Source organism: Gobius niger, assembly GCF_951799975.1.
Source record: "Gobius niger genome assembly, chromosome: 11".
Classification (NCBI taxonomy): Eukaryota; Metazoa; Chordata; class Actinopteri; order Gobiiformes; family Gobiidae; genus Gobius; species Gobius niger.
The window spans coordinates 14,503,609-14,517,438 of NC_136862.1; the positions used below are offsets into that span (position 1 = coordinate 14,503,609).

A 13,830-nucleotide genomic window follows, 5' to 3' on the forward strand; every position below is an offset into this window, starting at 1 on the left:
TTTTTGTGTTATCTTTCATATTCTTTGAAATGGTTAGGTGTGTTAATGTTTGAGCATAGTTGACATTTTATTTTGAGAATTGTAATTGTAACTGTGTGTGTTGCTGCCTCTTGGCCAGGACTTCCTTGAAATAGTTTTTTTTTTTTTTATCTCAATGGGACTTTCCTGGTTAAATGAAAAAATAAAAATAAAAAAAATCAATAAGCTACCAACCAATCAATGCATTTAGTAAATGGGACACAATTTATAAAAAACTTTTTTTAAATTTTAATTTCTTGAACAACAATACAGTATGTCACAGAAAATCACAGAGGGATTTAAGACAGGTCTGGCTCAGGTTTTTTCTATGTGACTTTTTAAAATAAACAAGTGCAGCATGAAATCAATTCAAAAAGTCGAGAGAAAGAAAGAGCATTAATACATCACTCAAATAATACAAATGAGAACACAAGGAAGAGACCAAACCTCGATGCCATAACAAGTCACATCTGTCGAGTCTCTGCCAAAAATTTCAAGAATTACGAGAACTATCTATAATGTTCATGAGTCAAACCACTAATGCCTCACAATTCATGGGTTTCATACAATGGAAGAGAGCTGGAAAGATGCTGATTTTGATACAGTACAAAGACATCATTTAATTTGTGTAACCAGTATTGTAAAGCACCAAAAGTGGGATTGAGTTGTGTCCGTATACATCGCTATATGCCGTTGATGGGGGGGGGGGGGCACCGAGGCAAGGAGGGGTCTAGCACCATGACGACGACCCGCCCCCAGATTGCACTTCCCCTATCCACTCTCTTTTACAATTGTACATTTTAAAATACCTTGTAGCCCCTTATTACATGAAGTACCTCTGATATGCAATAAATATGTCGGAAAAAACAACCATGTACAGTATAAATAATGTTAGCATTTACAATTTTGTCTGACATCCAACAAAAAAACGACAAAAAAAAAGAGGTATAAAAGTGGGCTCAGACTCCCACCACAATTAAAGAGAATATTCATGAAGATATTAAGAGTAGAGCAACAACAAAGCAGAAGCAAATGACAGAATTGTTCAAACTATATAAACGATACTTTTGACTGAGAACAAAACTACATAGGTTCTTCTTGCATTAGACTTTCAAACAATACATTATGTACATTGCATGGTGTGCACATGGCATGAGTAGAGCAAGGTTTGAGACACTTTCTATACACAGAACTCAATTTGTTATTGTGGTGTTTGATGAACAAGCACTGTGAGGTAAAATGTAGAAATTTGAAATACAGCACTGTGCAAAAGCAAAGTATAAAATGCTACAGATTTTCATTTTCAGATTAAGTTATAAAAATGTTTAGACCCATCTTTGTGTGAAATACAGATCGTTCATAGCATTGACTTTTGCACAGCATTGTATGGACTAAAAGTACAAAGCCCTTTTGGTCTATCTGTATATGACTATTGACTGGTAAAATAACCAATCAATACTGATTTAATTGTGTTGCTTGAAGCATTAAAACTTAACATGTAACCGAAGCGGGAGCAGTGCACACCGTGAGAACATTTTGTAGAAGTAAAATGCTGAAGCTCTTGCCCTCATTGGCGAGCATGCTTTGATTGTTTGTCTCGTAGAACATTATTACTTTATATGACTTCAAGGGCTTAGCACATACTTCTTACTTTGTACTGCATCTATGCCACACCAGTGAGAATCCTAATGCACAATTTACAATTTCTCATCTAGTAACAAGAAAACACAAGAGGTATAAAACTGGGATCACATTCCCATTCCAAAAATAAAACTGTTTTCATTTGTGTACAATAGAAACAACACTAAACACCGTTATCTGAATCTACTTCCCCCACATAGATCTCCACCTAAGAATAAAACCATATTAGTCTTTTTGTAAACCCGTATTATAGAGAAAATGTTTTGATTTGTTTGTATAGTCACTACATAAAACGTGTCTTGAGTTTGATCCTCCAAATTACCACTCCTCTAAATACAGTTCACAAGGCCAATGTGGTGTACTTCTAGGCTGGTACATTGTTTTTTTTTTGTTTTTTTTAAGTTAGCAGAATAAATAGGAATCCAGATAGCACCTCGAAGAGAATACAGACAGGAGTTAGACTTTTACCTGAATACAAAAACAAAAACCAGTATGATGCCAAAATGTAACACTCAGCTACTTGTGAGAAGAGGTCCCCCTGCTGGTACGACAGAATCACAACAATGTCATGGACACAGAATAACTAGATTGGTGTAGAAAAGTTCCTAGTAGTAGTAGTAAATCTGCATAAAAGTACCTGAATTACACACAAAACCGGCTACTTGACGCTTTTGAAATCACAGCAGTGTCCGTTGAACATAGAACCTGATTTTCAGTGCTAGCAAAGCTCACATTGATTTGTAAAAATGCTTCTTATATGAAAAATTAACCAGTCTAGTCATTCTATTTCTATAACACACGTCCAATCAGCAGCTGGGGAAGACAGTGAGCTATTGGCAGAGTATCTGTGTTGTATTTGACTGATGTAAACAATACCCAGTAAACGTGATTGGCTGAAAAACAGGAACAGTTTGCCAAAAGGACAACGCTTGTGCTGCCATTTAGAGTTTTGGTTATGGCTGATAGACACCAGACAGGAGCTGTCACTTTGAGATCTGCACAGGTGCCTGTAGAAGAGAGAATAAACAAGTTAGCAGTGAAAAGGTTAGTAATGCTTTCTGTAATAGTGTCATAGTGAAAAAGAAATGTAAAAGTGACACTAACCAAAGTGAAGCAGTCGTAGGTTTTCATCAGCTCCTCGATGCGATACTGTTCCAGCACCACGACTCCTGTGAGGCCTGCACTCTTCCGCCGGGCACAGTCCTCACAGTGCACCACATAGGACCTTTTACTGCTGTTCTCACTCGTCACAAACAGCAGGTTAAACACCTCCAACTGCACATAGACAGGAGACGGTTCAATACTCCTAAGTTTTGTGTACGTGTGGAAAAAGTATTGAAAACTCTTACATCACATTCATTGCAGTAGTAAGCCGGCTCGTCCTTCACACGGCTCTGGTAGGAGATTTTCTTCCCAGAAGCCACCAGCTGCTCTCGCAGAATCTGGATGTGCTTGATGGATTGCATCAGGCAGTGTCTGGACGAGATGGAGAGGAGATGGAGAGGAGAGGCAATATTTTAAAAGACTGAAATAGACTCACTACTTTAGACAAATATACTCAGAAGCATTGTCTTAATTCACTCAAAGTTTGTATTGGTTTTCTCTTAATGACCAAAGAAAGAATGTCAAACTGAAAAATAATAAAAGCATTCATTGCCTCAAGAAAAGGACATTTTTCCTGATATTATCAAAAGACACAGTGTGCCAGGATGAACAATCACTCCACACATTCAACCCTGTCTGTCTCAAGTACAGTTACACCTACTGGAGTAACAGCGATGCTGCTGGCCATCTCACAGAAACATCTACAGCACTCCCTCACGTCCATACAACTTTCCACACCTCTTTGGCATATGCCATATCCATACGATGCGCATGTTCACACTAGAATACTGCAGGTTATGGAAACCCAGGGCTTACTTGATTAATTTATGAGTGTCTGGGTCTGTGATCTTGATGGTGCGAGCCACATTCCATGAAACGTGGATCATTGGGACAATTGACTTAACCTTCTTCAATTCATTCCACTCAAAGCGCTCCAGAGCCAGCTGATACTGGTATGCTGAAAGAAAAAATAAACCAGACAGCAGAGATTGAAGATAGGCAGCATGTGAGCCACTGGAATTAAGTAATCTGAGATGACACCTTGCTTCGTAACTCACAGTTTAGTGGACCCACATTCCAGGCGATGTTGTTGCACCAGCCCACAGCCTGAACCCAATGCACAGTCCCCGCATTGATCCACACCAGGTCACCCGGTCTCTGGATGAAGCGGTAAACAGGGATATTGGAGCTGTAGAGATCTTCAAGGACAGGCCACCATGACCCGGTCAGGTAGTCCACATTGTGTCTGAAGACAAAGATGAAATTAGTTTCTGAAAACTGTTACTTGATATGCAGAAATATACTCACTTCTCACAGAACTTGTTGATGGCCTCCCAGTAATTCTCGTGGACTGCAAACCACTCACAGTCACCAGGTCCAATATTGATGTTGACTGAGCAGAAATTGTTGTTTTCTTGATGACCTGATGGAACAGAAGTGAGATGAACACAAGAGAATGCGACCAAAAAGTTGTAAAAGAATGAAAGCTTTGGCCATGGGCCTTGTTTAGACAGTGACCTGGAGTGCGGCTGCCTGGCACCTTCATGTAGAGCTGCACAGTGTTCATGCCCAGGATGGTGTGACCCACATGACTCAGCATGTTGTTGCTGGACTCCACTCTCATGAAAGCTGGCAGCTTCAGCAGCTCCTGCAGCTGAGGTTTCCACCTGATTAAACACAACAGGTGAGATAACAAAGTCAAAGCCACCCCTGCACAGAATAACATAGGTACATGTAAGGCAGTAGCTGTAGTAAAAACTATTCATACGGACTAAGGAGGGGTTAAGAACTCGTAACGTCTTTCTTTCTTTCCTTTTTTATTTGTACATGTTATGTGAGCACTACTGGAAAGCATACCTTTTAGGATCAGAGAGATCAATGTTGGTCCCAAATTTTATAACCTTTCCTACTGGTTTCTGCTCTGAGCTGGAAAAAACCAAGACTCAAGTCAGTATTGTGGTTAGAAGTGCAATATGTGTTTTAACAGCATCACTATAGAGCTAACCTGGTGGTTTGACCTGGCCCTTTACAAGCTACAGATACAGGACTGGCTTTGGCTGAGGTGCTTTTACTGTTTGTTAGTGATAGAGCAGATTTGGTTGGAGGTGACTTGTCTTCATCGTCCTCCTCTTCAGAGTCACTCTCTTTCTCATCCTTTAAGACATCCACATTAGTTGGTTCACAAACTTGAGAGTGTGCAATAATACAGGTACAATGCATTTTTCACTGTTATTGTGTTTGCTCAGTGAGGGACATAGTGTACCTCAAGACTCTCCTGGAAACTGGAGGCCTGGTACTGAGCGTACTTGGCAATAGTTGTGTGTGAGCGGCTGCTTTCACAGGGCCATGTCTGAGACGAGTTTTTAAGATCCCAGTTCTCATCGGCGGGCTGCTGGACCTGAGTCCGCACCTCCACAGCATGTTCAGAGTTGGCCTCTACCAAGGACTTAGTGGAGAACAACCCGAGATCTTGTAGAAAGAAAAGACAAAGCACAGAGAATTGTCAGTCAAAGCAACGGTAGCAATTTCTACTGTGATATTTTGTGAGGTAGCGAGTCCCAAAGCTAATGAAACCATAAGAAAACATTTAGTGTAATGAAAACTACTGCACAACAACTGCTGCTTCAGCACTAAAACAACAGTGCATAAAACAGTGTGATACTGTAGAGCTGTATTCACTTGCCCACTAAATTATGTTAAGTTTAAATTATAGAAGCTTTTTCTTCAGTTCTTAGGTATTTTCCTCACCCTTGTTACTGATAAACAATACATTAATACATACTGTCATGGAAGCATTTCATCTATCTCTCATGTTATAGCATACAGTATGTGTACAGCGCTTTGGGCAGCAAAATTGTTGTTTTTTAATATTCTTCATAAATAACCTTGACCTTGACCATTGCGTTTCGTAAATACACTTACTGAGACGGAGTGAGCCAGCCAACCCTCGGATGACAGTAACAGCATTTTTAGGATCAGTGCAGAACTGCAGGAGCACTGGAGAGAAAGCATCTCTCTTGCTCTCTAACTGTAAACATAAAAGAACGATTCAGAATTATGAACCTATTACGATACTGAACTTATTGATGTTTATTCTCTATACTCAACTCTATATTAAGTGCGCTGATAAGTACTTTGTGATTGTTGTGTAATACATTTATGGTGAAGTAATGCATGCTGAGGGCTTACATAAATACTGGGAGTGGGAGGGTTGAGTTTGTCTCGAGGAATCGGGGTCCGGATTTCAATGTTGGGCTTAACAGAAAATGCCGGGAGGAGGTATGACTCCTTAAATTTCCCCTTCACCCTGACTCCCCTGGAACGAAGAGATAAAACGCACAGAAGCATATGATTCATCAAAAAAAGCCCATTTCTTTCAAGTCTGTGCCGTTCTCACATTAATATTAAATGCTTCACTCACTTGCAGGCTTTGATCAGCTCCGAGGCCGTGTTGCGAATGCTGATTGTGGACAGTGGGATCTGCTGCTCCTCCACTTCTGATATGTTGTACGTCTGTCGGCCATCGCTCTTGACTCGCACCAAAAGAATCTTGAGCTCTCTGGACATGCCGAGGGACAGCGCTTTCAGTTTGAGGGGGTCTTTTAGAGGTAATGAGGGTTTTGTTGCTGGTGTGGCGACACATAATTTTGTCAGATTGATTGTTATAGTGGACCTTGAGGTCGTGTTTCCAGCTGCCTTTGAGACAATTTTCTCACTGTGTTTTGTCTTTGCAGCTTCTTGTGTGGCCTTGATGCTGCCGATTTGTGGCTTATCTGCTTGGCTGTCTTTGCTGTATGAAGTTTGATTTTCCTGAGGAGCTTTCATGCTTTGTTTGAGCAGTTCTCTGCATATGACCGGCACAGAGAACGAAACCGGCTTTTTACATTCAACTTTCATTTGTTTTGTTTTGTTTGTATTACCAACAGCAACGATTTGTGGTTTGTTTTTCTTAATCTTTGCTTCTTCTTTTTCTTCACGTTTTCCTTCTTCTGTTTGATGTTTTCTTTTTCTGTCTGAGTCAGGGCACCCTAGACTTAGTCTTTTTTCTTCTGTTTTGGCAGGGATCTTAAGAAAGCCTGTCAGTGCAGTTGTGTGTGTTGTGGTTAGTGTGAGCTCAGCGCTAAGAGAGCTGTCCAGAACAGGGCCCTGCAGCTTTTCACTATCATCCTCCAAGTGATTCTCTTTGTCTTCCACTTTGAGGATGCTCAGATTTTCCGTCTGTCTTTTCTGCATAGGGCTATCACTCAAAGATGGACTGAACACTGCACCTGAGATAGTGTGAGTTGATGACTCCTTGTTGGGTTTAGATGAAGAGGAGGCATCCTGACACTCGAGACAGTCAATGTCTGGTTGTATTGAAAGAGACGAGGAATATTTCACTCCTCTTGGGTCAGAGCCAGGAGGCCCGCCAAAAGGACCGCCTCTACTGGGCATTCTCTGCCCCCCGAGAAACGTGGCTAAGCTTCTAAACACATCATCCATTGCCTTTTTATTATGATTGTGCGTCTCACTATTGCTCACTCCATTTTCAGATGAAAGCTCCGATGTACTGCAGACAACTTTAGTTATTTCCTCCATGTTGTCTTCCGGACAAGGAGACTGTGTTGGGCTGGGCTGCAGGACAGGTCTACTTATCACCCCTTTCTCCAGTTCCTCATCATCCTCCACGGACACTGGAGAGCCTTGCCAGCTCAGCACAGGTGGACTGCTGGCGGGATTGTCTACAGAATCCCTCAGACTTCCCATGATGCCCACAGGCTGCAGGTCGGGGGCACTGAGAACCGGTCTTTTCCCGTTTTGGTTCCCACGGATGGGCTGCTCCAAGCTGATGGAACACGCTGTACTGAGCGGCTCTAAGGCCTTAAACAGCAAAGAAGGGAGTGTTTCATGGGGGTTAGTGTGTGGTGTGCTTTGTAACAGAGATGGAGCGACTGCGGCCTTTTCATTGGTCTTATCCGGTCTGTGTTTCGAATGGAGGGACCGCCTGACTTTTTTCTTGTGGTGCACTTTTGAGCTAGTGCTGTTCTTTTTCAGGGTTTTATGATTATCGGATTTGCGGGACAGCTTTGGTGAGTCGTATCTGTATCTACCAGGGGATGAGAGGGTCTCTGGAGAACTCTGGGCATCTGCTGCCAGTCTGTGGGGTGCCTTGTCAGCAAGTTCACTCCTCTCTCTGCGCTTATGACTTTCTGATTTATTAACTTTGGCCTCTTCCGTAGAACTGCATCTGGAGATATCGCTTTCTTTTGAACTAAACTTACAGTCTTTTCTTAATGCTTTGTTCTTTTTTTTCTTCCTCTCATCCGATGATTTCCCCTCTTTTTTTCTGCGCTGTTTTCTTTCTTCGTTCTTTCTCTTCGCTCTTTGTGCATCTTCACTTGTTCGATCCCTTTTATCCTTCTGCTTTCTTTCACTTTTTCTCTCTTTTAACTCGGGCTTGTTTTCTCTGGATTTGCGGGAGGAATGTTTAGATGAAAGATGTTGTGAAGTTTTCTTCTTCTTTTCCGATGAGCCTGTGCTAGTGGCAGTGGGTAGTGTTAACAAGGGGCTAGATCTAGGACTATGGCAAGGGCTACTCTGGACTTTGAGATGATTTTTGCCAGGACCGCTGAGCTGGTTGACTGGTGAGTCTTCTGACCCATATAAAGGTGGGCCGGAGGGGACAGTCGGGCTGGTGCCCATGGAATGTATGGATGAAACAGTTGGAGAGTCTGCAGCCGAGGACTTGGAGGGACCAGGATCCCTTGAACTTCCCCTGCGCTGAGCCTCCTGGAGAATAAAAACATTTGTTTATTTCTACACCCAAATGCGAGAGAAATATTACAGATTGCCTATTTGATTTAAGAATGAAAACATATAAACACAGCTTTGAAGAACTCCCACATTTTCCAAAACAAAAACATTAATTTATCATTAATCTGAGCCCAGCTTTTGCTTGCACGAGAAGTGACAGTGAAACAAATAGTAATCCTACTGTGCTTTGCTTGTGGTGATAGTTGAGTGTGTCCTTGTCGTCCACAGGATGCAGTGGAGCGTTGTGCTGCTGAGTCCTGCTGTGGCCAGTGTGCCGCTGTTGGTGGGAGTGGTGGTTTTGGTGGCTATAAGGCACACGGGTGTGATCTGCTGGTGAAGAGGGGGGCTTACGCTCGTCCTTTCCCCTGCTTTCATGATGGGATGGTCTGCTGCCAACACTTGCTGTTAGATTGCTTTTTCCTCCAGTGTGTGGTTTTATGGTTTCCTTCAAAACAATTGCATATAGTTTAGTGTTGATTGAATGATTTACATCTTGCAGTTCAAAGTTAAGTCCTGGATACCTGATGCTGAGAGGATATGGGTCTACAGTCAGAGTAGTGGGAATGGCCTGACCTGTCGCCCAGAGGACTGCGGTCATCTTGGCTGCCGCGGTGGTGCCATGATGGTGATGGGGGATGGACCTGTGGTGTTGAATACCTTGAGCCAAGATGAGATGACTAGAAATGAAGATACAAAGAGATTAAACAAACAGTTCAGAAAACAATATAATTAGTTTGTAATTGTAAATGTAATTATTTTCTGTACACATTAAATAATGATGTGGATATGTTTACCGTGCTATAGGCCTATGCCTTCAGTCTAACAAAGGCCTCATACAGCGGTTATACATGTATGTTGTCATAGAAACAACACTCATTCACAGCACAGACACCCCAGAGAAGGCAGTCTCGATGCTAACCGTTTTCTACACAGGCTCTGGGTCATGTGATCTAACCTGGTCTGGGCCTGAGTCCCTTCTCCTCTTGATTGGACACTCTTCCCGAGGGGACAGCAGTTGAGGTGGGCTGTGCTGGTGAAACTGCTCTCTGCGCTGATGGAGGGCGGGCCGTTTCCAGGGCACTGGTCTGTTGTTCACCAGTCTACCTGGAAAACTCCTGCAATCTGACGGGGCAAATCTATCCGGCAGCAATGGGAGCTCTCTGCTGCGATGAAGAGGCTAACAGAATGACAACATTAACAAACGTAAGGGCATACAACAACTACAGCACAACGTACATCTACAGTAGGTTCAGAAAGTTCAGTCCTCTTTGATTGACTTTATCGTGTAATAGTCTGATACTAAAATAATACAAAATGTACTATTACCTAACATATCACACATAAATATAAATAGAGAGTCAAATAAATTGTGTAAAAGCTTTTTAAAAATATGGAAAAAAAAATGAAAACAACAATTTTATACAGTAGTTTTAGAATATTTACATCTATCTTCAAAGTAATAACATAGAAATAAACAGACAGCAATGCATACTTTCTGAACCTACTATATCTTAGCTCAGCCTTACCATAGAGTTACCATTGTTGTTCCAGTTGCTGTAGCGCTCTCTGGGCCCTGTTAGATACCCGCTGCCCGCTCTGTTGTGGAAGGGGCGTGTAGAATCGTGGTGCCAGCTCTGGGTCTCATAGGGCTGCTCTTTGCTATCCCAAACACGCGCAGGGTGTCTGTGCCCCTTAGACACATTCTTGTCGTGGACATGGCTGACTGGTCTGTCCTCTCTGAGCAAAAACAACAAGCATGAAGGCAAAACAAGGGGCTTGTTGTGGCATTAGAATAAAAAGTTAGCATGATATGTAACACCAACCTATTATAGAGGCGATTTGATTGTGGAAGGTGTGGCTGGTTGCGCCCCTCTTGGCATCTAGGAGAGTAAAATGAATGTTTGCATCAGTAAGACGTGAGGGCGTCTTAGGATTCTTGCAGAGCTATAACAAGATAGTGGTGTTGCTACAGAAACCTATTAATAGCAGTGACACTAATTTGTGTAGTGTATAGTGATACATGTATGGCTGTGACTGTAAAGTGTTACTTGATGTGTCTCATCTTCATAGATAACATCTTTTCAAACATGAAACCTTGTCTAATTCGAAATGATTGCCCTTTTATTCCAGACTACAATAGCTATGAACATAAATGATAACAAACCAGCAAATGTTTTTTTTTATTACTATTTTGAAAGACCATACCATGCCCAAGTCTAGAACAAAGTGTTCTAGTGTCAAAATGAGACTCCTCCAAGCATTTAAAGAGTTTTCCTAATTGGTCAAATGCACAAAAATTACAATTCATCATTACAATTTTACCTGTAATTTATTTTTTGAGGAGTTGTTAATATCACACCCTCATTTACATAGAAGTTAGGGCAGAACACAGTCAAAAGCAAGAGAATAAAATGACCAGCGATTATGTAGTTTTTTAAAAGGTGTAACACAATGACTTATGCGTCTTTCTACCACACATATTGTTCTGTTCTTCTGCCAGGAATCTATTTGTTAAACTTATAACTATTTTCACTGCTCCCATGTCTCAAATCAGACACTCTCAGCTCTATTCCCTATTACATTCATTACACCCACATTCAGCTTCCTCATTCAGAGTCCTGTTTGCCACACTGCAGATGGAGACATGCTCCCAGCTGCAGCTCAAGTGAGGCACAAGATGAATATGTTCATTACAGCGGGACTATCAGCCAGCTTATAGTGCTGCTGGTCCTGAATCATACATCCACTCAGGGCCCACCTGCAGGGATGACCCTCACACAGTGACATTTACTCTGAAAACTGCAGCCACTTCATAGCTCTGCTGCCAGTCTAAGTAGCAATAGAAATAAAGAAAGTTTAGAAAAAGTAAGAGTTTAGTTTTGGCATCACTGACCTCTGAGCGTGGCTCCAGGGCCTGTTTACAGAAGGCCACTGTCCTCTGTTAGGTCCTCCAGCTGGGTAGGAGTCCCATGTGTTGCGGCCTGAGTACGGCTCCGCTGGGTGATACATGCAGCCTGCCACAGAGAGAGTGGTGTTGGACAACAATGCAGAGGCACACACAAAAAAAAGATTTACTCACCAGTCTTGATCTGGATTCTGGATTCCCTCCACTTTACACCTGGAAACCAAGCGAATACATAGATTGATATGCTAATATATTATACATACAAGTTAACAATTAAATTAGGTTTTCAATCATATACAAGCCAGTGTGGACAACAAACGTGTCTACACTTGGTGTAATTGTGTGTTTTTAGCTGCTCTGGACCTGTTCAGTGGACATATCATCAGTCAGCCACAGCTGCATTGGGCATTCAGCCTCTCTAATCACTGCTTCCCAGCAGCCACCACAGCCAGTAGCCATGCAGAGGCAGAAACAACTTGCACTAAGAGGAAAGACCATAGCAACCTCACTGTAGGAACAGAGCAGGATCAATCAGAGACATTTCGTCAATAAATTTCAAACCATTTACAGATTGCAGTTTTAAGTGTTTAAAATCATGTGCCTCACATCGTTATTAAAAAGTGGCTCTGGAACTTCTTTCATGTATGTTTCGAAACTCTCAACTGCAACTGTAGATTATTAAGTGTCCATACCTTTGGATACTTAGTAGTACAACTGTAGCTTTATTATAGACAGCGGATGTGAGATATGTCTTGTATCTAGACCACTCCCATGCTGTTCCTCAAGGTTTGTTTGTGAGAACATGGCTGCTTCTCCACTACAATGACCCTACTGTGAGTGGTGAAGGACCTAAGTGAACGTCTTAAGTGCATTTCTCTCTTGTTAGGAAGAACAACACATTCATATATGTCTTCCTGCAATGGCCCCTGGCTTTTTAGAGTCCGCAATTAGATTCGACTCTGGCAGTAGGAGAAGGACAGTTTTCATGCAATGGAGCAACAAACTGCAATGATAACATTCACTATTGCATATTATGTGAAAACATGCATTAAGATTTTAGAATAGAAGCCATCATCAGACGTTCAGCAGTACCCCACTATGCTAAAATAATGTATCCATGATGAAATATTTATGTATAGCAGTTCTTGTAAGAAATCCTGCCTCTTTGCTGCTTGGTATGCTGCTAGCAATACATTGTTAGACACCATGTTTCTTTAGCTCTCGTTGTTTGACAAGAAAAAGCTGCAATTCTCACTTTAACCCTAAGCTTGCTACAAGGGATGATAACAACTACAGAGAGCCCATCTGTTTTAGACCCTCCCATTTGCAGTGTGGAATTTACTTTTTTTCCTCCTCAGTTGTAGGTCTTGCTGCCATTCAACAGCATTTAAATTCTGTTCTCTGTGAACAAAGCTGCAGCGCATACTGTATTGAATCCATATGTGCAGAACTCACTGGAGACATCTGGCATCGGCCAAATGATGTCATGCACATAGAGGTTAACTTTGCTGTGAGGCAAAAGCTTTGTTTTACAACAGGATAACCCAAGACAAAGAATGTGCAGAGCCAGCACAGATCCCACAATTAAAATGAGCAGTGTTAAATGTCAGGTGCCAAAAAGTGCTAAAACTACAACACTCCTCCCACTGCCATCACCAAGGAAACCCCCGGTCATGGATTTTACTACAGAGGAATTACTATGCATTCATTCATGTCTCTGCAGAGTACATTTTGGCTAATGAAACCCCCACTGCATTTTACAGCATGGCTTTTATTGGATTAAATGCATTTGTCTGCTAAAATGCATAACAGTTACCTTAACAATGACTGCTGAAGTAAAAGGAGGCAGACTTCCTGGTCCAAATTTGACGCTGTGAGGCAAAGATTGCAAGACAGCAGACCTCTGCAGGCTCCCTTTAAATAGACATACTCACTCCCGCTGGCTTTTGGAAAACAGAGAAACACATAGTAGATGAAGTGAGGAAATACCCAAGTCAGTTGGTGCACACATGTTCAGAACAGAAAGAATTTACACAGTCTGCCCCATCTCCCCTTAAGCTATAACTCACTACGTTTACATGTGATGTCTGTTTTGTGTCTCAGTTTGCCCTGTCTCTAATACAAGTACAAATACACATGTTTCTGGATAACAATAATTGTTGCTCCAACAACAACAGCAGCAACAACAACAGAATCTCTCAAATCAAAGACAATTTGAATAAGAAATAGAGCCTATTTTTCATATTTATTTATTTTCCCACCATGTGCATATTGCCTTACAATCTTTACTATTTGGCTCGAAAGAGATATCTAATTTCCAAGCTGTCTTCCTCTTGCTGGCTGTGTATTGCCAGCCTTTGCCTCACCCT

The 13,830-nt window shown here is 41.8% G+C and overlaps 1 protein-coding gene across 3 annotated transcripts in view; it reads right to left on the reverse strand.

The window, feature by feature from the left end:
• Positions 1-295: 295 nt before the first annotated feature.
• Positions 296-13,830, reverse strand: part of LOC306970234 (uncharacterized protein) — a 149,672-nt gene continuing 136,137 nt past the window's right edge. The window contains exons 2-22 of one of the 3 annotated variants that reach the window (XM_079566111.1): positions 13,278-13,400; positions 11,636-11,674; positions 11,450-11,570; positions 10,380-10,436; positions 10,083-10,293; positions 9,512-9,733; positions 9,078-9,233; positions 8,738-9,001; positions 6,185-8,532; positions 5,953-6,079; positions 5,686-5,791; positions 5,027-5,232; positions 4,769-4,917; positions 4,621-4,689; positions 4,282-4,430; positions 4,072-4,186; positions 3,822-4,009; positions 3,580-3,721; positions 3,009-3,135; positions 2,764-2,934; positions 297-2,666 (exon numbers count right to left, since the gene is read on the reverse strand). In XM_079566111.1, coding sequence (XP_079422237.1) covers positions 2,643-2,666; positions 2,764-2,934; positions 3,009-3,135; positions 3,580-3,721; positions 3,822-4,009; positions 4,072-4,186; positions 4,282-4,430; positions 4,621-4,689; positions 4,769-4,917; positions 5,027-5,232; positions 5,686-5,791; positions 5,953-6,079; positions 6,185-8,532; positions 8,738-9,001; positions 9,078-9,233; positions 9,512-9,733; positions 10,083-10,293; positions 10,380-10,436; positions 11,450-11,565 — 4,947 coding nt within the window. In that variant the 5' untranslated portion in view covers positions 11,566-11,570; positions 11,636-11,674; positions 13,278-13,400 and the 3' untranslated portion in view covers positions 297-2,642. Of the gene's footprint in view, positions 2,667-2,763; positions 2,935-3,008; positions 3,136-3,579; positions 3,722-3,821; positions 4,010-4,071; positions 4,187-4,281; positions 4,431-4,620; positions 4,690-4,768; positions 4,918-5,026; positions 5,233-5,685; positions 5,792-5,952; positions 6,080-6,184; positions 8,533-8,737; positions 9,002-9,077; positions 9,234-9,511; positions 9,734-10,082; positions 10,294-10,379; positions 10,437-11,449; positions 11,571-11,635; positions 11,675-13,277; positions 13,405-13,830 lie in introns of all 3 variants that reach the window. The other 2 variants (XM_079566110.1, XM_079566112.1) reach the window with 2 other exon arrangements.